This window comes from Astatotilapia calliptera, chromosome 6 (genome assembly GCF_964374335.1).
Source record: "Astatotilapia calliptera chromosome 6, fAstCal68.1, whole genome shotgun sequence".
NCBI lineage: Eukaryota > Metazoa > Chordata > Actinopteri > Cichliformes > Cichlidae > Astatotilapia > Astatotilapia calliptera.
The window spans coordinates 39,254,868-39,282,482 of NC_137427.1; the positions used below are offsets into that span (position 1 = coordinate 39,254,868).

Sequence of the window (27,615 nt, forward strand, 5' to 3'; positions counted from 1 at the left end):
GACTTTAAAGTCTTATTCAGCCACTCCACCAGCCCATCAGTCTGAGGGTGGTAGACGCTTTTCTGAATAGATTTAATGCCCCATGATTTGTACAGTTTCTTCAGTGTGCAAGACATGAACCACATGCCTTGGTCAGTCAGTATTTCTTTCGGAATACGGACTCGGGAGATGACCTGAAACAGTGCCTGCACCACACTCTTTGCAGTGATGGTTTGCAACGACACTGTTTCTGGGTGTTTCTGGCATTGCATAATCAACTAGAACCAATACAAAGTGATAGCCACTTGCACTCCGGTGAAATGGCCCGATGAGGTCCATGCCAATACTTTCAAATGGGACCTCCAACAATGGTAGGGGTTCGCAAAGTCACTTTTGGTATGGCTGGCTGGTTAATGAGTTGGTATTCCGGACAAGATGCGCACCAGCGGTGCACATCCTCTCGGATACCTGGCCCATAAAATTGGGTCATAATTTGCTCCAGAGTCTTGTCAAATCCCATATGCCCTGTCTTAGGGTTATAGTGAGCTGCCTGGAAAATCATTTCTCGGCGGCTTTGTGGTACCAACAACTGGGTGTGTGTCTCCTCCGTGCGAGTGTCACGACTCACTCGATATAGCCTGTCTTCTAACAATAAACAATGTCCCGCCCTCCATGGCTAGGGTGCAGCGCCAGCCCCTTCCGGGCCCTGGGAAGGCAGAATGGAGAGAAAGAGGTTACTGGGGTGCAGTGTAGGGGGCCCTCCACTGGAGCAGTTGCTGGAACCCATCGCCTCAGCACTGTCACAGGGGCCTGTGTCCCTGTTGGCTGTCTGGCCCCTCCGCTCTGGCTGCCAGCAAAATGGACAGCCACCCCCACACTCGCGGACTGGTGGCAATGCACCCACCGCTATGTGTCTGCAGACAGCCCTTTTCCATGGACTGCTCCTGCACAACTTTCCCTAGCATGTGGGCCTCCCCTTCTGGACTTCCCGGGCTGTAGCCACCTCGCCGACGCATCATGCAGGTTCCAGGCCCAGGCAAACGGTTGCTCCTCCTCCGTCATCCGGCAGGCCTGGAATCTGCAGTGGCTGCACAGGTGGCATGGCTTGCGGGTCCGACATGTCAACAGGGTTTTTGGCACCAGTGTGAAAATGGACCAAAAGTGGACACACTGTTTATTATTTTTATTTTCCCTTTTTATTGCTGTGACACACACTGCTGACAATTTCTTTGTTGTTATTCTGGCTCGGCACCCATGGGCGCAGCTTTACAGCTGCACTCTGACACACCTCTCCACTCTCTGCTCCGGCTTCACTAAATCACACAGGAAGAGAGAAAGAGCTCAATAACTAAAATAAAACACACCTGTGCCACCAACCTCCCTGTCACTGCCCCTTGAGCTCACTGCTCCACCCCTCCCCTGCAGCTGAGCCATGGACCACACTTCTGCATGTATTCTGTTTAATTGGGCAAATTCCCATGTCTGCTGCAATTTCCACAAGAGGAGAACTGCTCTGATGTTCCACAACCAGAAAGCTGAGAAGTTGATACCCCTTGAAGTTTTACCACAACTACCAGTCCCTTTTCTTAAAAAGAGGAACCATCACTCTAGTTTGCCAATCCAGAGGTACCACCCCAGACCTTCACAGTGTTAAAGAGGCATATCAACCAACTCTGGGCCAAAATGGCAAGAGCCTTGAGGAACACAGAGTGAACAGATTGGTTGTGGTCTCTCTGGGTGCAGGGCCCAAGTGATGTGCAAGTTGTTCCCCTCATCCACCAATTACCTTATGACAATAGTTCCCGACAGCTGCTTTAGCCTTAGATGAATAATACTGTCCATTCAAACACTGTACCCAGCCTGCCTTGGAATGCTGCTGTGGGAGTTGAAGATCTCACAGATCTGGGTTGTAGCCAGCTCACTCAGTGTATTTTATTGTGCAGCTGATGTGTCTGGCTTCTTCCCCCGCTACGTGATCCAACTGACTACCAGATACTAAACAGTTACAGGTTCCTCTCTTCATCCAAGTGTTCAATACATATAGCTGGTTTTAGAACCTAAGATGTACAAGTTACGTGATTAGGTGAGTCCAACTCAACCTCATGTCTCTCTCAACTTCATGGACAAGCTCAAGGTCCTTCCCCTTTAAAGAGGTCAGATTCCATGTCCCTGTAGCCAAATTTGAAAGCTAAATTTCAGAACATCAGGGCCTCTACTTTCCCAACACCCCAGCCATTACCATACATACCATACATTGCAGGCTCTTTGTTCTCAGGCTCTTGCCCTCGCTCCACTGTGGAGCTCAAGAAAGGTAACTTGGGCCCTTGGTTTTTCAATCATCATAAGACTGTTCTGAATTGCTCTTAGTCTAGCCTCTCACCCAGGATCCTACGAGGTGCCATCGGCCCTAGAAACATAGCTTCCAGGATCACTAGGGCATACAAACCTCTCCAACATGGTAACGTAAAAAAATCAAAGGAGGGGGTGACAGATAAAATTTATTTCTGTTATCATTATTTAGTATTGTGAAGCTTGTCCCAGTTCCTGACCTTTTTGACACCAAGGTTGCAATAATCACTTTGAAATATTCTAATAATCTGAGATCCTGACTTTTTGATTTTCATTAACTTGAGGCCATAATCATTGAAAATAAAACAAAAAAGGCTTGAAATGTTTCTTATATGCAGAGATACAGAATGATTAAGGTTGAAGACAGTGTTCTACATGTAAAGTTTTAATCTAGGTCATTTATAATATATTTAGCTTGACTGATTTAGGTTCAGTTTGAGTCTACTTTTGAGTAGACCTTCCCAGTAAATAAAGTTAGCTATTAATATAAGAGCATGCCGCTAGAACTTTCTCTGGGGTTTCTGATGATTTTTCTTCCTTGTGTGTGTGTGTGTGTGTGTGTGTGTGTGTGTGTGTGTGTGTGTGTGTGTGTGTGTGTGTGTGTGTGTGTGCATACTAGGAGAAGACCAGCGCACTCTCTCTTAGTAATGTAGCAGGAGTCTTCTACATCCTGGTTGGAGGTCTGGGATTAGCCATGATGGTGGCACTGGTCGAGTTTTGCTACAAGAGTCGTGCAGAAGCCAAAAAAATGAAGGTATATGATCTTTAGAAGTACAAGCTGAATTTGAATTTCAATCTTAAACAATAATATAAGATTATATATTAACAATGTTGAAATAAAGTTTATTGAGGATTCTCACTAAAAACATGATGTGAAACATGATGGAATTAATCCTCCACAAACAGAAAGGTCTTACGGTTAATGAATCGTGAAAGTGATAACAGTATACCAGTGGATTCCACTATCTGATACTAATTAGTACTAAAAATTAATGAATTTTAAATTAATAGTAAAAAAGGCTTCCCAGTGTTTTAAGTGTTCAAATTTCAAATCTTTTTATTTGTTTTAAAGATTGAAAAATAGCATGACTCACAGAACAATACAATCACAATAACAGGTGCTAAGAGCTATCAGGTTAAAGAAAAATTGGTGGAGAGTCCCTATGAGAGTGTCCCCAAAAGGGTCATGGACCCCCTATTGATCCTCTACTGAGTCACAGGAGCCAAGGTGTGAAACCTAGCCCAGTCCTATCATGGCCAGCCTGGGCCATTTGAGGTCAAATGGCCCAGGCTCTTAAAACATGTGGTAATCCCAATTGGTCTTTCATCAAGTCAGCAAAGATGCACAAAAAGAAGACCAGACTCCAACTAGGGACGACCAGAAATGGGACTCTCTAACAATTGTGCTTAGAACTGAAGAAGCTTCTCAGATCAGAGGTGAAACATTTTCAAGGAAACTTTAAAAAGTCCAGACGTTTTTTTTCCAAGCTCCGTAGACTACGATGACCTGGATGTCTGAGAACCTTCACAGACACATTATGCACTGTCACTTCTACTACTACTGATATCCATTTAGATTCTTTTCTCTAACTTAAGTACTTCATACAAACCTGTGTCTATTAGACCCCATTTCTATAAGACAGCTCTAAGAATGGAATGGAAGTAATTAATGCTTCAGTCTTATTACAATCTGTCTGACTCTATTAATGGGCTACATACCACAGGCTTTTAAGGGGGGGCAGTAGTTAAACTGTTACTTGAAAAACCATCACTTAACCAAACTGTCTTAGCTATAACAATACACCAAATTTCTTTTTATCTCTAAATTTCTTGAAGGAGTAGTTGTAAAACAGCTTACTGATTTGCAGAGCAGTGGTTTAAAGAGTTTCAGTCAGGTTTCAGAGCTTATCACAGCAAAGCAAAGCATTAATGAAATGATCTTGTGGGCTCTGACTGTTGACTCATCTCAGTCAGTGCGATGTTTGATCCTGTTAACCATATTTTATTACAGATTACAGCATGCTGTAGGTATTAAGCGTATGAGGTGGCTTCCATCTTATCTATCTAATAGACTTTATTCCTGGCCTGGCCCCAACCGATCACGGCAAATGGCTCCCCCTCCCCGAGCCTGGTTCTGCAGGTTTCTGGAAGTTTCTTCCTGTTAAAAGGGAGTTATTCTTTCCCACTGTCCCCAAAGTGTTTGCCCGTAGGGGGACACATAATTGTAGGGATTTTCTCTGTTTTCCTTGCATTAATTTTTTTATATTAGAAGACAAAGTACCTTGCGGCAACTGTTGTTGTGATTTGGCTCTATATAAATAAAATTGTATTGACTTGAAATGAAACTTGTTGAGAATAAGGGGAGGGAGACAGGGCAAAAAAACACAATGTGACTCTTGAACTTGGGCTTTAGACTTGAATAGGGAAAATTTCAACTGCTGTGCACATTTCAGCAGAGGTGACTTTTTACCAGGTCTACTGAATGGACGCAGCTACGGTGTAAATATTTAAAATCAACAAACCCACCCACCCCACTGATATTGCCGTGAAAATACTCAAAGCCTGACAAAGCAGACATCGGCATTACAAGAGAGCTTGCCAAACTTGGTGAGTCAACTCCAGCTCATATCAGGAAGTGTATAGGACGTATGGAAATGCAAAAGCATTGTGACCCAGACATAAGAGCATGACTGCAGCAGTATCTGGTTTAGCAAAAATACTTGGCGTACTTGGAAATATAACTGGAACACTGAGTTTAAGCTTCACTCATCATGGATGACAAGGATTGGATGGACTGATAAGGAAGTGTCCTGGAGACCAGAGAGAAACCAGACATATAGGTCATGTATACCATACACTTTACATGATGCAAATGTAAGCATATTATACCTACATTTGTACATAATCACAGTTCTACAAGTAAAGTCAAGTTTGTCAGGATGTCATTTGGATGTTAGTTTATTTTAATGAATTGATTTCGGAATATGGCATTGGGAACACTTTTGAGTGTCAAATGGTAAAACAGCCAGCACAATGACCCTTTAAACAATTGCCACACATGTGTACGTTAAATGTAGGCCTACGGTGTTAGTCTGACAAACAGAGTCATTATAATGGAAACAGGCTTCGGTAACTGACGTGCTTCGGGTACAGATGTGGCCATGGTTGTAGCGCTGCTCTGGTGATGTGGTCAGGCTTTGAACCTGTGTCATAATCCATGAGTGTAAGGGGTAATTTCCATGAACACCTTGAACTAAGATGATCATCATAATGAAATCCTGATCATTGGAAAATAAAAAAGATACTCCTAAAAGCCAATCTTCTCTATACTCTCCGTCCTACAGTTTTTGAAAAAGTCTGCTCCCCTGGAAATCAGAGGCATCATAAACAGACCCTGGATACACCCCTGGATATCACACTTATTATAATGTTTATAGATTAGCAAAATACTTGCACAATAATTGAGAATGTGTACTTCCTATTATGGAACACATGGTCAGTTTCAGGGATTAACAATACATGTATTTGGTTAGTTTGAAACTCCTGTTTTACTTGCTGAAGGGCATCCTCGCTAGTTGGGAATGCGCTGGACCTCTACACTCTTTTCATTAGTAACGTCACCACCTGGAACAAAGCTAATAAAATCCCTGCCACAGAAGCTATAGTACATTGAAATGAACTCAACGCCAAAAGCTGAAGAGCTGAAAGAAGATTGGTTCCTGTGCTTGGTAATCTATATGTTTTAATCACATTTTTGTCTGACATTCCTAATAAACTGACACAATCAGAATCAGAATCAGAATCGTGTTTATTGGCCAAGTATATGTGCAGACACATACAGGGAATTTGGTTCCGGTAGATGGTGGCTCTCAAGCACAGCAATGTAAATCTCACACACACACACACACACACGTGTCTATATATACACATTACACATACATACACAAAGCTGTGTAAACCAACTATAAATAACGACTCTAAACTTATATACATAAAATACAGAAATGAATGAGGTGGAATGAATACTACAAAATGTACATAAGGTGCAGCTGCAGTCTGGCAGTGGGAGCAGTGTGACAGGTCAACTGTTAAGAAGGGAGATGGCGAGGGGAAAGAAACTGTTCCTGTGTCGGGTGGTCCTGGTCTGCAGGCTTCTGTACCGTCTGCCAGAGGGCAGCAGATCAAAAAGTCTGTGTCCAGGGTGTGAGGGGTCTGTGATGATTTTCCCTGCCCGTTTCCTGGTTCTTGAGAGGTACAGATCCTGGATGGAGGGCAGGGGGGGTGCTGATGATCCTTTCTGCTGCCCGTACAGTCCGCTGCAGTCTGCTCCTGTCCTGTTTAGTGGCTGCTCCATACCAGACTGTGATGGAGGAGCACAGGACAGACTCAAAGACCGCAGTGTAGAACTGGATCAGCAGCTCCTGTGGAAGACTGTACTTCCCCAGTTGTCTCAGGAAGTACATCCTCTGCTGGGTCTTTTTGAGGATGGAGTTGATGTTGGTCTCCCACTTCAGGTCCTGGGAGATGGTTGTACCCAGGAACTTGAAGGTCTTCACAGTTGACACAGGGCTGCCTGATATGGTGAGGGGGAGCAGAGTTGAGGGATGTCTCCTGAAGTCCACTGTCATCTCTACAGTTTTAAGAGTGTTCAGCTCCAGATTGTGCTGACTACACCAGTGTACCAGCCGCTCAACTTCCTGCCGGTATGCAGACTCATCACCATCTTGAATGAGGCCAATGACAGTGGTGTCATCTGCAAACTTTAGGAGTTTGACAGCCGAGTTCTTGGAAGTGCAGTCGTTAGTGTAGAGGGAGAACAGTAGTGGTGAGAGGACACATCCTTGAGGGGCACCAATACTGAGGGACCGGGTTTCAGAGGTGATCTCCCCCAGCCTCACTTGTTGCTTTCTGTCTGTCAGGAAGCTGGTGATCCACTGACAGGTAGCTGGTGACACGCTGAGCTGGGAGAGTTTGGAGGAAAGAAGTTCAGGCACAATGGTGTTAAAAGCCGAACTAAAGTCCACAAATAGGACCCTGGCATAAGTTCCCGGGCGGTCAAGGTGTTGCAGGATGTAATGCAGCCCCATGTTCACTGCATCATCCACCGACCTGTTTGCCCGGTAGGCAAACTGCAGAGGGTCCAGCTGGTGGCCTGTAATGTCTTTCAGATGGGCTAACACCAGTCGTTCGAAGGATTTCATGACCACAGACGTCAAGGCGACAGGTCTGTAGTCATTCAGTCCTGTGATGGTGGGTTTCTTGGGAACAGGGATGATGGTGGAGCGTTTGAAACAGGAGGGAACTTCACACAGCTCCAGGGATCTGTTGAAGATGCGAGTAAAGATGGGAGCCAGCTGTTCAGCACAGGTTTTGAGGCAGGAGGGTGAGACGCCGTCTGGTCCGGGGGCTTTCCTGGGCTTCTGTTTCTGGAATAGTCGGCTGGTGGTCGTTGAGTCTGGATTGGGGAGGATGGGGGTGGTCGTTGAGTCTTGATTGGGGAGGGTGGTGGTGTTCGTTAGGTCTGGATTGGGGAGGGTGGGGGTGGTCGTTGAGACTGGATTGGGGAGGGGGAGGGTGAAGGGCGGAGAGGTGGAAGGTGTGTTGGGGGTCAATGTCTGAAGCAATGGCCCTGGGGAGGGGAGGGTGGGGCGTGGGAGTCTGTCCGTCTCAAACCTGCAATAGAAAGTGTTTAACTCGTTGGCCAGGTCTTTGTTTGCTTCAATAGTGGGTGGGGGGCGTCTGTAGCTGGTGATTTCCTGCAGGCCCCTCCACACTGACGCAGGGTCATTGGCTGAGAGCCGTTAAAGTGGAGTATTAGAGACCAAGCAGTCAAGAACATACAGGAACAGGTGTATTCTTCAAAATATGAGTTTTATTATAGCCCCATTTCAAAAATATACAGTCACAGAATAAGCTATTTTAAGAACTAATTGAGCCTATAAGAGAGGTCAACTAAACAGAATTCTGCTCAAAAAAATAATACTTAACTAAATATCATAACTCAACAAACTGACCTGCCCAAATGAGAGACAGCAGAGGGGACAATAACTAAACATAATACAGAAAAACTAACAGCAGCCAGGTAACTCAAAAAGAACAGAAAATTAATTATTAACCACTCAGCAATAATTGCTGCAATAGCAAAAGACAAATATTATAAGCAATAATAATAAGTTTCCCATAAGTCCCATAAGATAATACAATAACATGCTTTTTTTCAGTGTTAAATATTGCCGCAATTAGCAGTACTTTGCATGTTGCAAACATTAGTTAGTAGTTGGCACCATGTTTCACACCGTGAGAAAGGAACTCACAGAAATGCATATGCAAGAGGGTGAGTCACAAAAATATCAGGTCCCACTTCTTACACAAAATTTTGTCTTAGTAAATACTTTTTTTTTTAAAACTTTAAATACTTACTTTTAATTTTTACACCAAAACACACTTTGCACTGGTGCAAAGGTTAGTAACTCTGGCCCTTGGGCTGTGGACAGGGCTGGACTGGGACAAAAATTTGGCCCTGGCAGGAAGCCCACCATGATCACTCAAAAATAAATTAAATAAATATGTCATGTATACACATATTATGTTGATTATAGATATTAATTGTTATTGGTACAGTTGTACTTTTGTTAGGACATCTTAGTTGCACTGCAGTGCAACATGTTACAATTAAAAGCCACACTTTAGCTATTAGGAGTGGTTTATGGTCAAAGTAGCCATTCATTTTACCTATATCCTTGAATCTTTCCTTTCCTAATTATGTTAATTTCACCTTACTCCATCTCTTCCTCACTTAGTTGTTGAGACTGCTGTCCCACCTCCTACTCTTCTCCACAGCTGGTGCTACCAACAGCAGCCTCCTGTGAACCAGGGCTTGTTACTAGTTGTTGCTGGTACTGCTGTTGACGGTGCAGCAGCAGGCCCGACAGCTAACGTGTTGGTTAACTGGACATATTTTACTGCATCTACTTTTAGTTTCTTTTTCTATTTAGCTTTACAGCTCCACCTTTTCACTACTTTTTCCACACTAAACTCTTCTTCAAGGTGCGTGCACATCGAAGGTATGATGAAGTGTAAGTAATGAAAGTTGTATGAATGTATGAGCTGTTGTACAGCTAGTGTGCAGCAGCCCTTCAATTGACCCACCGGCCCAAAAGTGCATTGGCCACCAGGAACATACCCAGTAGACCAGTCCAGAGAGAGAGAGAGAGAGAGAGAGAGAGAGAGAGAGAGAGAGAGAGAGAGAGAGGATGGACACGGAGACTATTTTCTTTCTTTTGACTTCTGCCATATTTTGCTTTTTCAATTATTATTGGTCTTATAGCTTAAACTACTATTGTCACTTTGTAACTTAAAGTAACAATAATAACAGTTATACTAATTTTTCTTAGAAAAATCACTGCAGCAATAACCATGACTTTATTTTTGTTATGAAGGTGGCAGCCAACACCTTGTCATCACCCCAGCACACAGGAAACTACACACACACTCTGCCTTCTCCTCAACATCCCCCCAACTACAACCTGCTGTCCCCCAGCCACCAGCCAAACTACGCCACCTATAAAGAAGGCTACAACGTTTACGGCATTGAGAGCGTCAAGATCTAACACGGGTAGGAGAGTGATGATTGATGGCTAAAAGTGTCCTTACCTTACAGCCATAGACAATGTTTGTGTCATAGACATTCAACTAATTGGTGTTAAATCATCTTTTCAAACATCCATTTAAATTCAATTTACAGCTGTATTCATATCAAACTGGTGCAAAGCAGCCTCAGCGGCAAAAATAACGTAGAGTTGGAGTTAAACTTGTGCAGTCATTTTGTCTGTATTTACCAATGTAAAGAAAAACTTGTGAAGGGAAATAAGTAGTAAGTATATTAAATAGTTAATGCACAACTACTTGCATTTGTACTTTTCTGCACCCAGATCTAGTCATCTGCAAATCATTGTACAACTGAATTTGTGCCTTGTGTCATACTGTAGATGTTACCTAACATAGAGAATATGCAGGCAAATTTTCCAGATGCATAGTGTTTTGTTTCACAAACACTTGTGCAGATCTTGGGTTGTCCATATAATTTTTTTTTACCATTTCAGATATAAGTATACATTTCTACTTTTAATATAGTTGCAGTGTTGTCATTCGTTAGGCTAACTGATCACTCTAGTGGTGGTAAATTGGCAGATACACATGGTAAATTAAAAGAGGTGGTAGTTACTGATTGAATTAATACATTAAAAATAAAAAAAATATCATTATTATTATAGTAGTTATTTTTCTACAAAACATAATATATCTATATTATGATAACACTATAGTGTAGCAATTTATCTTTATGTACAGAAAGTTTACGACACCAGTGACCAGCAAACATTTTGTTTATAAACGAGCAAACTTTTTGTTTAAAATTTAAAAAGATGCTTGTTCTGAAATGAAAAACTAAAAATTAAGTGACATTTACTTTATAATTAATAAAGCATTGTTTAGTCATTGTTCACATACATGAACTGTTTTGACTGTGAACAACATAAATACAAAAGTTGCCATTGAGTCTCGCATTGCATTGTGATATGAGCCAGTGTGTGTTCAGAGTATGATGTGAATGCAGCAATTTTTCCTAACAAACAATACTAACACTGAGACAATAATAAAGTCTTTTTTTAAAACTTCAAAGTAAAAGATCAAAACTATGTATGGCTGTGGTACTCTTTTCCTTCGTTTACTTATTTCTCAACAGCTTGTTTGCCTCCTTCATCCCCCTTCCTTCTCTCTTCATTTTCTTTGGCTCCCATTTTTTCTCCACTCCTCTTCCAAACTTTCCTTTCTGTTCTTGCCCTCTCCTTTTCCTTCTCTCTGACTTCGTTGTTTGCCCTTTTACTTTTTGTTATGTTTGTCTGTACGTTCTCCTTTTCTCCTACTCTTGTCTTAATAGCCAATCATCCTCTTTACTGAGTACTCCTATGTGACTTAATGTCAGTTTTTATTCGGTGGCCCTAATAATTTAGACTGGTAATAACACAAAATATGAGTTATTCTGTTAATTACCTAATTGGAAACAGCCCTATAATTGCTTTAATGATAGATAACCTGTGATTATCCGAGTTCACAAGCCCTTAGAATATAAGAGAGAAAATTCCAATAATTCTCTTTTGAGCAAGCCCTTGGTAACAGAGGAGAATTAAAACCCCCTTTTAACAAAGAACTCTGACAGAATCAGCATTAGAGTGGCCATGGGAATTGGTTGGCAATTGAATTTAAGAGCAAATCCAAGATGGATAAAAAAAAAAACAGTCGCATCTATCTCAGTTTCTTCCTTCGTTTTGCCCCAGATTTTAGATTCAGGCTTGTGTGTGTTAAAAACTTTACCATTTAGCCTGTCGTATCAGTTCAAGACAACATTTTGCCCCAGAGTCTGTTTACATCCCTAATGTTAACACAATTGCTCATGGATTTCACGGTTTGGGAGAGAGACTTTGTTAGATAACAGTTGTTTTTTGGTTGCTGCTGTTTTGGTTGTTGTTTTTTGGCTTTAGACTAAAAAACAAAATTAAGCAAAGAAAGTTAGCAAGCTATGCTGTGCTTTAAGTCAGAATTTTCAGTGTCATGGTAACTTTTGTTGTGTACAAAGCCTGGTTCAGAGCAGGTCATGCTCACAGTTTTGGTTTAAAATCAACTGGAAGTGCCACTTTTCATCTATTAACCTACCTACCTGAACATATATGAAAACGTAATGCAAACATCATTGCACAATATAAGAAAACAATTTACCTTCTCCACTGATGGCACCTTGCAGCTTCCTATGTCTTTAAGATCCCACCATCTGTGTAAGGTGAAGTCCACTTGTGCACACTTACCTACACTCTTATATGCCACTCTATGATCCTCCCTCTTCTTAAATAATAATAATAATAATACATTTTATTTATAGGGGCCTTTAAAGATCCTCAAGGTCACCTTACATTAGTACAACAAAATAAAAACATACAGTAAACACAAAAATTAAAAAAAAATAATGTAAGTAAGTATAAATGCTAAACAAGGAAAAATAGACTAAAAGTGATGAGTATGCAATTCTGAACAGATGGGTTTTAGACACGATTTAAAAGTAGAGAGTTTGTAGTCGATCATGTTCACAGTACATATTCACCACAGCTATTTCCATCTTTTTCACAAAATCCATCACCATGTGTTGTTCTGCATTTCTTTTCTTAACACCATACCTAGCCAATACGTTTATTTTTGGCAAATAGTAAAACAGTTTCCACAAGCACTTCATCAGCGTCCCCTTCTCCTATAGCCGTGAGGGTGAAACCTTTAGAGATAAAAGCAAAATCCTCCAAACCCACATAAAGGCTGACGCCAGCTAAGAAATGGGGTTTATTCCCACAAGAGTTTATCGGATGCTGAGTCCAGAGCAATAGCGAGCCATTAGGGAGGCCTGTGAGTCTAAGAAATAACAACTACAGAGCGTTAGTTTCCCTGAAATGCCTGCAGACATGATAGGTTATCTACAGATCAACGGGTGGAAATTCCTTATGGGACAAGATTGATGACCCACACGAGCCTCAAAAATGTGGGAGATGATTGTGTGTTTGGAAAAGAAAAAACAGAGAAAAGAATTGAGGCAGGTCAGCATAAGACTGGGCCATATTGAGGTCATTATATCTGCATGGAGAGGGACGTCGGCATGACCTGAAAGGTCAGAAAGTGACTCCCAGTAAATTAAAAAATAAAATGAAAAACCAGAAGCTGCTTAGCTGTAGACAACCCCAGGCTAGAGAGAACCAGGAGCTCATGAAGAATACCAGACCTACGGGGATGGGGGGAGTGTTTTTAACCCAATTCAGTTTATTATCATTTTGTACTCCGAGGTATTTATAGTCCTCCCCAATGTCTACATGGACCTCCTGGATCGAAACAGGGGTAACACATTTCCTGGTCCTCCTAAAGTCCACAATCAGTTCTTTGGTCTTTGCCACGTTGAGCTGCAGATGATTCTGCTCGCACTGCGTGACAAATGAGTCAACAACAGCCTGGTACTCTGTTTCATCACCGTCACTCATAAGATAAAAGAGATAAAATAAGATAAACCTTTATTAGTCGCACACATGGGACCCATGGGTCTCTGTGCAGTGGCTGAAGTGCGTGGTGTAGAGGGTGAACAGGAAAGAGGCTTGTCCCTTGTGGTGCCCCTGTTTTGCTGATCCCCTTGTCAGACACACAATGTTGAAGACCCACATATTGTGATCTTCCCGTCAGGTAATCAACAATCCATGACACAATCCAGTCTTTAAGTCTGACATCATTAGCCGTGTCTGGGCCCTAACTCCGTTGCATATCTATAAGTCAAACGAACACTGCGGCATCACTGAAAGTTGAAAAACTGTCTAAATTCTTTCATCTGTAATAGAATGATCAGTGTGGCTGCTCTACCAGGTGTAACAATTAAGTTTAACATCCAGGCATCCATGAAAACAGATTTTATGACATTTAACTGAGTTAGAAGTTAGCAGGGAGTTAGCTCGCTAGCTTCCATCTAAATACATATAGCATGTGCTGACTGAGGGATTTTGGAAACAAATGAAGGCGTACAGCTCTGCTATCACTTCCAACATAAATGAAGACAGAAACTAAACAGCAGTGACGTTTGTAGAGTTATTGAAGTTGGGCTAGCTGGTATATAATGATATGCTACGTGATCGCTAGCGACACAGCTATGTTAGCATACTAAACACAGTGAAGCTAGAGCATGAACACTTTTTTCCCCTCGATAAAAGTTAACGTGAGGATTCTCGGTGGTCAGGGACAAATGGAATCGCATGGCACGCTGCTGTAAACGGACCAAACTTCAGTCAGAACAACTGAGATAATCGATTCACAATACGAGGTTAGTCATTCAAATACTGATGAAAAACTAAAAATTAAGTGAGCTGGGCTGTAGTTACATGGTAAGGTTTTAAAAACTGAGCTTTAAAATGAATAGCGGTAAGAAAATCCGAGAGAGGCCGACAGTGATCACTGACTGTTTTAGGGGCTTTTTGAGATTAAATAGAACAAGATACAAAGCATTAAAACATGTTAAAAACACGAAAGCCTTAATAAACGCAGGGTAGTTTGGGCCCGGAAGCAGGATTCGTCATGTCATCACTTAACGACCGGATAGAACAGGAGTCGGCAATCTGCGGCTCTTTAGTCCTTATAGTGCAGCTCCGCGTGGTTTGGGAAAATAAATTAGAAGTATTTAGCTGAAGTGTATTTTACTTATGTTAGTTCTTTTTTACCTTGTAGTTCTAAATTGGAAGATTATTGTGATATTGAAATATAAAAATAAAATTATATTCTTTTATTTTTTCATCGCTCAAAATAAGCGTCACACTCGCGAAAGCCGGTATGCCTGCCGAAACGCCGTGCATTTATCGAGACTTTCAACCCCAGGTAGGCCAATTATAGATCCACATTATGTCAGCAGCTATTCTCCACCGTGAACTATGTTAAAGACAAACACCGCTCACGCCTCACAGATGGCAGCTTACAGTCCTGCGTAAAGATGAAAGTCACTTCGTACAGCCCCGATTTGCAGACGCTGTGCGCAGAGGTTCAGGAGCAGAAGTCCCATTGTAAACATATCACGGCAGACACGACGATGTTTGCATGAACATGCTTTTCAGCATCTCTTTATTGACAACTTTTCCCACACGGTTGCTGACACATACAGCCGGCTGTAGCTTTTCAGCTCACAGCCCGACACATACCAACACAACAGCATAGATAGCGCAGACATAAAGTGTTTTCTTTTGCGTGAAAACCAGGTCCAAATGGCTCTTTGGGTGTTAAAGGTTGCTGACCCCTGGGATAGAAGCATCCACCTCCATCTTTGTCAGCTTATCACCTGTGAGGCTTGGCCTGATGGTGTTGAATGCACTGGAAAAGTCGAAAAATATGACCCTCACAGTGCCCTCTGGTTGGTCCAGATAGGTGTAGACACAATTGAGCAGGTAGATCACGGCATCCTCAGCGCCAAGGTGGGGCTGGTGAGTGAACTGAAGGGGATCCCGATGTGGTCTGACATTTCAAACAGTTGTGAGATTCAGTCTTCTGAACTGCTCATCTCACAGGTTGCAGGGACTCCTCTAGGCACTCCAATTTATGCTTTGTCAAGTCCCGTTCTCTCCACCTCTCTCTCTGGTATCTAATCAACCAATCAGGTGTGTTTGCATGAGATCCACCGATCTTCAGTCAGATATTATCATTCTCATTCTCTCTCTATCTCTCTAACATGGAAAATTGCGTTAATTTATTCAGTCCAATATGAATAAGCTTCATTTCATGTTTCATTCAGTTTAGGTTTCATTTGCACATTCAATTTAGCACAATCCCTCTTAATCCAAATACTTTTTCTCTTTAAAACTCTCTCAATCACTGTCAAAGGAGCTTGCAAAAAAAGCATCTGGACTTCTTTAAGTTGCTTGAAAATGTTTCACCTCTCATCCGAGAAGCTTCTTCAGTTCTAAGTAGAGATGGCACGATACCACTTTTTTATGTCCGATACCGATATCATAAATTTGGATATCTGCCGATACCGATATGAATCCGATACAGTGTTTTTTAATCAACAAAACAGTTTTTTTAAATATCTTGCTGCATTTTGTATAAGTTCATACTCAAGTTTAAAACAACAACTACACTAAAGCTATTCTGCTATACCTGTATGCAAAAAAATTTTTTTTCATAGTTCAGCAATACTGATCAATCTAATAAACTTAAACCTACACCATCCTCCCTATTCTGGTATTTTAAAGAGTACTTAGCGTAGATATTAAGCAACCTAACTAATAGGGTTCCAACAACAAAAATAAATAAATAAAAAATAGGGAACCACCCCTCACGCGCCACCTCATGATGCTTAATCGACGTAATCAACCTTAATTTGATGCAGTGTGAAAAAAAATGCACAGAAATCAATTATTTTTCAAGAAATATTAAATAGATTCAACATCTTTGTCACGGATTGCCGGGGCAAGCCGTGTGGAATGTAGGAAGGACCCAAAAGGCAGCAGCTCTGGTGCAGGTGAGTGTTTATTAACAGGGGTGGGTAAGTACAAACAGCGGTGGCGACAAAACATGAAACTGGAAACCTAAACTGGGTAAACTAATAAGACAAACCAGAACGAGGATGCAGGGAGGTCCGGAGAAATACATATGGGAAGACGCAGGGAGACCAAGGGGAAACAACACAGACGAACCAGCAATTACTAAGACAGAAAATACAACTTAAATACACTCAGAGAACACAGGGAGATTACACACAGGTGGGAAACACAGCTGGAGTGATTAACATAACGAGACTAGGGAGGCAAACTGAAAACACTCACATAAGACGCAGACCTTCACAATAAAACAGGAACACACGGGCAGAACAGAGTAAACACTAAACAAAGGAAGAACAGAACCAAAATCGAAGAGAAAACACAAAATGCTGGGTCAAAAGGACCCAGGATCATGACAATCTTTCTTCAACAAAATTGCAGACTGCACAGATGGTACCTTCCCAAAGGAAAAAGTACTATAGCTTACTAGGGTATATATATTAGACTTAATAGTTACTATATACAGTAATTGACTTCTATTCATTTTACATCAAATTAAAACTTTGGGTGTCAGATAATTATTTATTAAAAGCTAGACATTTTAAATGAGAATAAGAAAGAAAGGTGTGTCTTTGTGCCCCCTTTTCCCTGTTAATGCCCTATCGGCCCCCCTGGCTAAACTTTGCTAGATCCGCCCCTGCACAGTTACCAGCCGTCAGCTATGTAGAAAAAGATCCTCGAGTAGAAAGTAATATTAAATACATTCTAACAACAGCTTATCAAGCTTAAATGTGCTGCTGTTGTTCAGCCGCTGGTTTCCTCTTTCTGGTGCAAAGTGGGCCAAAAACAAACCAGAGAGATGGACTCGCGACAGAAAAGCAGATTATCTGATCATTAAGCAGTTTCATAATTGAAGTAGCAGCAAGAAGAGGCAGTCGCTTGTTAAGCTTAACGCAGGAATGCTTTACATTCAGAGATGGACTTACACACTTGCCTTACTTCTCTCGGGATAACTTTGTCGGAGATGAAATGCCGGGTTGCTAGCGAAGCTCCACATGCTATCCAGACCACCGACAGGTCCCGCATGCCACAGCCGCCCTATCACGTGACCACACTGCTCCGACGTGCTAACGTTCTGAGGAGAGTTACGGCGTGTTGCAAGTTTTGTGAGGTGCTTTCGTGATATTTAATGGATCGGATTACATTTTTTATTTTTCTCCGATATCCGATCCAGTAATTTAGGTCAGTATCGGACCGATGCCGATACGTAATCTCGGATCGGTCCATCTCTAGTTCTAAGGTCAAATGGTTGAGAGTCCCAGATTTAAACCCAGTGGGAGTACACCCCCAAAGAGGGACAAAAGGACCCCCTGATGATCCTCTAATCACATGAGCCAAGGTGTGAAAACGGGTGTGGGTCCCAATCAGCCAGGGCTTCGGGTGAGCTCATTGTGAAACCTTGTCCCACTTTATCATGCGATTTCCTGAGGTCAGATGGCCCAGGAAATGGGCCTTTTGTCCCTCTTTGGGGGGGATACTCCCACTGGGTTTAAATCTGGGACACTTTTCTTTGCAAGCTCCTTTGACTATGATGACCTGGATGACTGAGAACCTTCACAGACATCTCTCCATCACTATTTATTCAAGACTTTTTTTTCACCAAATTGAATATATTTTATAGATTCTTTTGGGTGGGGGGCTTTTAGCCTTTATTTGATAGAGACATTGTAGACAGACAGGAAAGTAGGGAGAGAGGAAAGGGAAGAAATGCAGCAAAGGGCTGCGGGTCAGACTAAAACCCAGGCCTACTGCTTTCTAGCCATATGGTGTATAGTGCCCTGCTCACCCACTGATCTACGCCATCACCCTTCAGTTGTGTATTTTTAAAGTCAGAAATTCAACGATCAGAGTGGCTCTTGCTTCATTCCCTCACACACACACCCTCATGTTTCTCAAGGCCTTACCTACCCAGCCTCTCAGTTCGACCTGAATTAGGCCTGTCTTTAGAATCATTATTATATTGCCTTACTCTCATCCTTTTGGCTAAACGTAAACAATATATATTTAACTGATTATATTCTGATCAGTAGTGAGCATAATTAATTACAACATTTAACATTATTTTTCTTGTTAAAAATTATAGTGGATCATGTCTACACACACAAAATGTGTAGATGTTAGAACAGACATCCTCAGACTACATTTCTCTGTTAACATACTGTTCAAACTCATATTTTAATTTATTTTTTTGATTAAGAATAAAGAAAAAGGATATTATTGGCAAAAAACACAAATAACAGAGTGCTTAAATCACATATAAGACCGGATGTTGAGCCTCTCAGTTAATTTCTGGCTGAAGTGGAGTCGTGAAATTTCAGCCTGCATGATACACCCTGTTGGCCAGTCTGGTCTTTAAGTGATCACGTATGAACCCTGCTTCCAGGTCCAAACCTCTCTGCATTTATTAAGGCTATTGTGTTTTTAACATGTTTTAATGCTTTGTATCGGTTCTATTTAATCTGAACAAGCCCCTATAAAAGTCAGTGATCACTGTCGGCCTCTCTCAGTTTTTATTACTACTGTTACCATCATTTTAAAGCTCAGTTTTTAAACCCTTACGATGCAACTACAGCCCAGCCCATGCAGCAGTATATGGATTACCTCAGTTGTTCTGACTGAAGTTTGGTCTGTTTACAGCATCCTGCCATGGGATTGCATTTGTCCCTAACCATCAGGAACTCTCACGTTAACTTTTATCGAGGGGGAAAAAGTTAGCGTTCATCCTCCAGCTTCACAGCGTTTATGTTAAGCTAACACAGCTGTGTCACTAGCGATCAGGTAGCACATCATTATATACCAACTAGCCCAACTTCAGTAACCCTACAAACGTCACTGCTGTTTAGTTTTCTGTCTTCATTTATGTTGGATGTGATAGCAGAGCTGTACGTTTTAATTTTTTCCAAAATCCCTCAGTCAGAACATGCTATATCATGTTTAGGTGGAAGCTAGCGAGCTAACTTCCTGCTAACTTCTAACTCGATTAAATTTCATAAATTCTGTTTTCCTGGATGTTAAACTTAATTGTTACACCTGGTACAACTGATCACTGATTAAAGATGAAAGAATTTAGACAGTTTGTAACTTTAAGTGATGCCGCAGTGTTAGTTTGACTTTGGGACCTGAAGTGGAGTTTGGACCCGGAAACGGCTATGTCAGACTTAAAGACCGGATAGCACAGAAGGGAGTCGCTGTTAAGCCAGGCTCTGACTGTTCCTGTATGGAAATCTCATTCTTGATGATCCATATGTTTGATTTAGCAAAGATTTTACATTGCAGACCCTTCCTGCTGCAACCCTCCTCATTTATCTGGGTTTGGGACCAACACTAGGAGGACACTGGTTTGGCCTCACCTCGTCACATACACGTGCCCTGGTGGCTGGGTTAGTTGCTGCCACTAATTATTTTCTTTATAGTATACTTAAAGTTTGACATAGCTTCTTTCCTAATGGTAAGTGGACTTGTTCTTATATAGTGATTTTCTACTCTGCTTGAGCAATCAAAGTGCTTTATACAACATGCCTCATTTAGCCATTCATATATTCATTGGAGAGCAACTTAAGGTTTAGTGTCTTGTGCAAGAAGACTTAAGAGCAGCCAGGGATCAAACCACCAACCATAGAAGATAATTAGTAGTTGACTTACTGGCCTACAGCCACTATCCATTAATACAATGTATCAATGGAATTATATACAGTATATACAATATATAATATTAAGAAAAGCAAAACATTTCATATCATTTCATGCAGTCTTTTGAAAATCTTATATCAAGTGCTGTATTGAGTGTTATACAGCACTTATCAACCCCAGTGTCAAAGAAAAGCTGGAATACTATATGAAATATAAATAAAAACAGAATGCAGTTATTATTAAACCTCAACTTTATTCAATCACTCACTGAAAACACATCAAGTATTTAAAGTAGGAGGAACATTTTGCAGCTAATGTACGTTAATGAACAGGTCACATGATTGTGTATAAATAGTATCTTAGAGAGGCAGAGTTTCTCAGAAAGAAAGATATCAGAGGTTTGCAAAAATACAAATCAAAAACAAAAACTTGTAAAATTGTATGACAATTTTAGAATAATGTTCTTCAGTGTAAAATTGCAAAGAGCTTAAATATCTCATTATTTACAGTAAATTTAGTTAAAAGTTTCAAAAAAATATTGAGAAGCCTCTGTGCACAAGAACCTGAAATCAATATTGGATGATCATCATCCTCAGACTGACAGACATTTACAGAAATCACTATTAGTGAATACAGTTCACAGTACATTGCAAAAATGCAGGTTAAACCTCTATCATGAAGAAAAGAGACCACATGTGAATGTAAAAACAAAAAATCAGCCCACTGGGTGGCCAGTCCAGCTGTGCATCAGGCTAAGTTAGACTCATATTAGCAGTCAGTGGGCTGCATGCAGCACACCCCTATTTTGCTACACAAGGAAATAAGGTTACCTGGAGGTGAAGTGGAGAGAGTGGTAAATATGTAAGAAAGAAGCTGTTTAAAGCAAAAACGAAGTGAAAGAAACTTAAAATAGTGTCCGAGGTCCAAGGAGCAAGCCAGAAAAAAACGGCTGCTTTTCAGAATGTGTCCACAGGAGTAATGACCACTTAAAAATAAATAAATAAACCAAAAAGTGAGGCTCCAGCTCAAACAACAGGTTGCTGAATATTGTTTCCCCTGAGACACTCTGCCTCAAGTAAATGGACTGGTTCTCGTGTAATGCTTTTCTGCTGTATCTATATAAGCGCTCAAAGTGCTTATTAAAATGTTGATGCCGTAATAATTGTTATTGTAATTCTGAGGGTTTTGTGGCATACAATGTTTTGGGAAATCAATAATAACAATTAGCAGTTGTAGCAGAAGCACTCATTTCAGCCTTGTGATTAAATTCTAAAAGACAACCAGGTTATCATTTGTTCACATACATGGTCTGAAGGACTTCTGTACTTGTGTAAAAAACATTCAGACACACGAGTTACACACAGATTTGTTCATATGTGTACCAGCCAAGCGGGCAAATGGTAAAGGTAAGGTCAAGCTAAGTAGCAGATTATGCTGAAAAACAATGCCTCCTAGGTTTGAAAGAGCCTATAGGAGCCCAAAGACAGACATTGGGGCAAAGAAATTTTTCCCCACAAATAAAAACACAAGTATAAATTGGAAGTACCTCTGTACCTGAAATAGTAATAGGAACAAGAGTGATAACAATTGTTAAATATTACCATAAAAAAGACAAAAAAAGCAGATGAGGGGATATTCTAAAATCTCAATAAAACAGTCAAAAAGCAAGGCATTACCACACAATCTATGCTCTGTCCACGTCTAGTCCAGCAGCTGTTTCAAAGCCCAGCTCCTTCTTGTTTCGCAACAGCTGAATGCACAGCTGTCCAACAGTCTTTCCTTAACTTCAGCAGCTCCCTCCTAATGCTACATCCAGGTCTGGACCCCCTGGGGGGCTCTAGGACAAAGTCACTGGTTCAGTGACAGTCCGGCTGCCACAACTCTAAAGCCAATACAGCCAATAGCACACCCTGGTACCCCAACAATAGTTGTTATATAAGAAAGTGTAATAGGCTGTTCACAAGGTTGTTGTAATCAGTCATATCAGCCATATCAGCTAGTATTGGACCCTTGATCAACAATGTCCAGCAGGTAGTACCAGCAATAGCACAATTCTACATTCCTCAGTTAGTATGTTAAATATTAAAGTTTAAAGAAATAGGAGGCTTAAAAGGGTTTCCAGGAGAAAGCACGTTCTCTTAAAAAAGGCTATGTTAGCAGCTGTACAGTATTACCTGTGAATAAAGGATTGAAAAATGAAATTAGGTATATAAGTGGGGAACTTAAAGGGTTTGGTGAGTGCAACAAAAAAAAGATTCAAGTAGTCCAGTGCCTATGAAGTACAGTGGCAGATTCCTCTCAGTACTCTGGTTAACTGGTGATTCTAACCCTGTCTATGCAGCTTTAAGTTACGTGTCATTGATGAAAATGTGGCTAATGTGTTTTTGTCCTTATACAGATGAAATTCACGGATGCAATGCGCTCCAAAGCCCGTCTGTCTATCACAGGATCGACCAGCGAGAATGGTCGTGTTCCAGTGGCTTACCTCCGTCCTGGATTACCCATGAGTCTCAGCATGACTGATCTCTCCTGACTACATCCAAGCCAGTGCCTTACAGCTAGAAAGACTGGACAGATGTCTACCCACCACTTGGCTGTCAGGCTTCAGCAATGACCTGCCCATCAATGAAGAGAGTCACTTGACCATCAGTGAGAAGAATGGCTGTTCATATACAAATTCATGAAAAGCAATCAAGCACAGTGGACAATTTTCTAATCAAACACACATCATTATTTAATGGATTTCCCCCCCTCTTGTACAGACAACAAGAAACAATGATGCTAACGCAATAACAATATTAATCAGGAATGTGATCAGGAGTTATAAAAGCAGACTGATGAAATGGAATATCACATCCATAAAATATTAGTAATTGTGGTAGCAGATAATGATATTGCTATTGTTCCTATTTTTTCTCCTTATTTTTCCCTGAAAATCCCTAATGAGTGGAAACTTTTACCAGATTAAGGGATGCATGGACTGGCAACCACGGGTACACAGTATAAACACTTCTACAACACAACACTACAAAAACATACAAATTTTATGCAGGAATGGGCTGAAATGGGTTAAAAAGTACCTGAGCAAGGTGTGATACCGAAAGCATCAACAAATGCAATCTGAGAAAGTGAATATCCCTGGCTCAAACTGACCACTCATCAGTATTACGATTAAAATGAAGCAATTACTAATGTTTATAATGCATTTCATGAAATGTTGTCCACTCCAAGATATGTTAAATAATTAAACAAAATTCCCCAAATATTTAGTGTTTAATCCAATTAAAATTTTTAATTGGATTCTTGGTAACATGAATATTTTATAGTCTTTGCAGAATTACTGTAAATATGTTTACACTTTCCTCTTGTTCATTGGGCAATAGCTTAACAGTGATTTATGTTTGACTGTGTGACACACAGCTCTAAACGTTTAATGATCAGCATATGAAATTATAAAATAGACATAATAAATCATGTTGAATCCGTTAAATATATTTTAACACCTTGTGTAAACAGCACATTGGCAGTTTTTACATTCCTTGTTTTTCATGCTGGACTGTTAACTACAGGATCATAGATTTAACCATTATTATATACACAAAATAGAGTTAGGAAAACTAGATGGAGATTCAACCCTGGTTATGGAAAAATCACACGGTGTGGTTAGTAAGGGAAGTTTTACTCGTTGGTGATAAGAAAGAAAAATGTATGTTAGCAGAAGCAAACTGCAATGCAAGGTGTCCCAGCCAGTTAAAGACTGAGATAGGTGGTATACACTCGGAGCTGAGTCAAATAAAGGGAAAACACACACAAACATAGGCTTGAATTAAAATCAGCTAAGTGAAGGTGAATTAAAACGATCAAAAACTGCAGGTCAGATTGAGTTTTAGAGCAAAGTTCTGTGAAGCATCAGCCCCAGGTTAGTTTTAGTGCTTATCTAAATATTATTGGTTTTATCTATAAATAAATACACAGAAAATAGCAACTTTAAGTTTGTGCAGTTATTTAATGTACTGGTATCCTTACTGAATATGGACACTAACAGGGACTAAAAAATACACAGACAAGTCGCATAAATTGTGTAGCTGTTTGGCAGCTATTGGCAGTCATTTGTCATGAAGACACTGAAGGGGTACTTTAATCATTTTTTGTTGCACTTCCACAAAGTGAAGATATTTACAATTCCTTAATAAGCTCTAAAAACAGAAACACACATTCATAAGGCATTCAACAGGGCTATTTCATGAATCCCAATTAATTGGTAACACCCTACACATGTCAGTATGCTTTGTTTGTAATATAATAATTTTTTTAAAACTGATCTGAAACCAGTTAAAAACCAGTTTTTATTCTTCTATTCTTGTAGAAACCACTCTTTTTTTTCATAGATCTTCCTTGGTAATTGGGTTTTGCATGGCATCTATGACTGTATATTCACAATTTGAACTTGCTGATACATAAAAATTGAAAGGCACAATAAAGTGCAACCCACTGGCAGCAAAATAGGCTAATGTTACTCATATCAGTGCCATATTATAAACAATCACTTTCTGTTGGCTGCTGTAGTGTAGTAAATGGTCTATTATCTAGATCTAGAATTTAAAAATTGCATTTAATTTTAAAGACACGCTCTATTTTCTTTCAAAAAAAAAAAGACTATCAGACAAAAAAATAATTTATTCAAAAGAGAATAAGAACGTTTGCATTCAAAGATCTAAACAAAAAGTGTGTGTGTAAATTACATCTTGCTCTCACCCTATGGCAGTTGGGATAGGCTCCCCCCCGAACTGGAAAAGCGGAAGAAAACGGACGAGTGGATGAAAGCTTTTATTTAGAGCCCCAGATACTGTTTTCACAAACTGAGGTGGACTAAATTTGCTCCCTTTAATTATATGGTTCTGTAAATATTTAGAATATATGAGAAGTATATGTTCCCATCCCTCTTTCTAGGTCAGCACATCACAACTGCAGCATAAACACAAACACGCCTTGCTTATACATTGACATATATTTTCACATTTGCATGTGCACCTGCATAGTATTCTCATAAGAGTTCTGAAGTCAATTGGATGATGTGCCAAACAGACTGAGACCCAATCAGAGTTCTTTATGCTCAGTCAATGGCAGCTGCTGATACTGAAACCTGAGCCAGTAGGAGTTCTCACTGCTGTGAACTGGACAAAAAAAAGAAACTGTGAAGAAAAACTTTTTGTTTTAATAAATATACTGCACTAAAGGATGGCAACAAAGACGATGGAAGAGGATGGAGTGAAGAAAGTTTGCATGTCACTTTAAGTTTTTCCTTTGATGAAATTTTCAGTCTGAAGCTTTGTGACTGCTGCATTTAGTGTTTAATAATAATACTAATAAGAATACTATTAGCGATATTAATTGCAGTATTATTGTGATTCTTGTTATGTATAGTGTATGCTTTTAAGAACTCTGGTATGCTATTTTTTTCACAAGAGAGCTGATGTTTGTGCTGCTGGTTAGAAGCTAGCTGGTTAGCTTAAAATCTTCTTATACGATATGAAAAATGCCCAAACTGTGATAAACACAGGGTTGTTGAAGATATAAAGGCATCTGCTTCCATTTCTTCTTATGAACTCGTATCATTTTCACCTTAAGCACATGTTAATTTTCATTATATTCTCATGGTGTTACAGTCAAATGAACGAGTAACAGCAAAATAAAACACATCCTTCACTGATGGAAATGTGAAAATGATCACTCTTAACGTTACCTCTGGTATAACTTCATTTTCTATTAAATGTAAGTAAGTTGCTTTTTAACAGAACAGATTATTGCCTGGGCTAATTTCATTCGAGGTGTAAATTATGTCCAACATAGTCCCTTCCGTTTTATATACTGCTTATATTTCATATAAACATGTATTGAGTTCTTGAGGTCTTCATTATCTGACTATTTTCGATATATATTAAACATGCTTGCCCTTGAAATGTCATAATAAAAACAGACAAAGACATTAAGGACACACTTAACATAGCAGTTTCTTGAAGAAGTTTTGTCTCTGTTTTCATGATATTGACCTTTTGTGGCCATATAAATTATGACTTGACTTTGAAAATTAAATTAAAATGCTGTCTAAGGTGAGATAAACTGATGGGTGAGGAAAGGCTATAACTAAACCTAGACTTGAAGTAATGCTATTTAAGAAGTAATGCTATTATCCCAATGGTTGGTTACCATAATCATATCTATGTTTATGCCTAGCATTAAACAGACCTTACATAATTTTCACACAACCTTAATTATTGATGATTATTATAAAGAACTGCTCATAATGTTGGCAAAAGGCAATGCAGACAACTGCAGCACCTAACTACACCCAGCAACTGAATGCGAAAGTTAAAATATACTTTTCTAACTACACTAGACGTGATATTTTGTGACATTCTTTAGATTTTATTTTTTTTTGAAAAACCTGGTAAAACAGAGATTAAAGTTACAGAGTTGTGATAAACGATATTCATAAAACTATTCTTCCATCTTTCTCTACTGTCAAATGGTGGGCGACCGTGGCTCAGGGGGTTGGGAAGCGTATCTGTAACCGGAAGGTCGCCGGTTCGATCCCTGGGCTCTCTGTCCTGGTCGTTGTGTCCCTGGGCAAGACACTTTACCCTACTTGCCTACTGGTGTTGGCCAGAGGGGCCGATGGCGCGATATGGCAGCCTCGCTTCTGTCAGTCTGCCCCAGGGCAGCTGTGGCTACAACTGTAGCTGCCTCCACCAGTGTGTGAATGTGAGAGTGAATGAATAGTGGTATTGTAAAGCGCTTTGGGTGCCTTGAAAAGCGCTATATAAATCCAATCCATTATTATTATTAAATCATTGCTGCCATAAATAGTGTTCCCCAAAAACCCTTATTTATGTGATCATTTCTTAATAACATTTAACTTTACAGTAATGGATTACACAGCAGTGGGGAACACATTTCATTATAAGAAATGTCTTTCAGAAAGTGTTGTAACTAAATTTAAGGATATAATTCTTCTACTTCTACTTGCTTCAATACTATGTGCCAAAACAGTATAGAGCAGCTACCTAAACTCTACTCCCAGAGAAGTAGATTATTCTTTTAATATTCTTTTATATCCTCATGCGTGTGGATTCTGTATCACTTTAACCATAACTAGTAATGATGTCATGAATTTCTCCACAAATAAAAATTTAACAGTTAGAGAAAAATATTCATAATCATCTCACAGATATATAATTATGTACAGCAGTTTCTTATGTTATCTACTTCCAGCATACTGCAGTCAGGATTGTGGAGGACTGCATGTCTCATGTGGGTGAAAACCCCTCACCCCCTCTCTTTCTGACGTGTACCCAGATGGACACATTTGCAGGACTATAAATCCCGCTGAGCAATTCTCCATATGAGACACATAGATGTCGTTGAACTCAAGCCCTGGGAGAAACATCGCCACTTTCAGGGATTTATTTTAATTAATTAATTTAATGGGGTGGCTGTAACTCAG

The 27,615-nt window shown here is 40.2% G+C and overlaps 1 protein-coding gene across 5 annotated transcripts in view; it reads left to right on the top strand.

Annotated features, from left to right (window-relative positions):
• LOC113024706 (glutamate receptor 2-like) overlaps positions 1–26,991 on the top strand; it is a 116,158-nt gene extending 89,167 nt beyond the window's left edge. For 2 of the 5 annotated variants that reach the window (XM_026171985.2, XM_080302508.1), the window contains exons 18-20: positions 2,948–3,082; positions 9,768–9,943; positions 22,510–22,737. In XM_026171985.2, coding sequence (XP_026027770.1) covers positions 2,948–3,082; positions 9,768–9,938 — 306 coding nt within the window. In that variant the 3' untranslated portion in view covers positions 9,939–9,943; positions 22,510–22,737. Of the gene's footprint in view, positions 1–2,947; positions 3,083–9,767; positions 9,944–22,509 lie in introns of those variants that run through there. The other 3 variants (XM_026171986.2, XM_080302509.1, XR_013909471.1) reach the window with 2 other exon arrangements.
• The last annotated feature ends 624 nt before the right edge of the window (positions 26,992–27,615 follow it).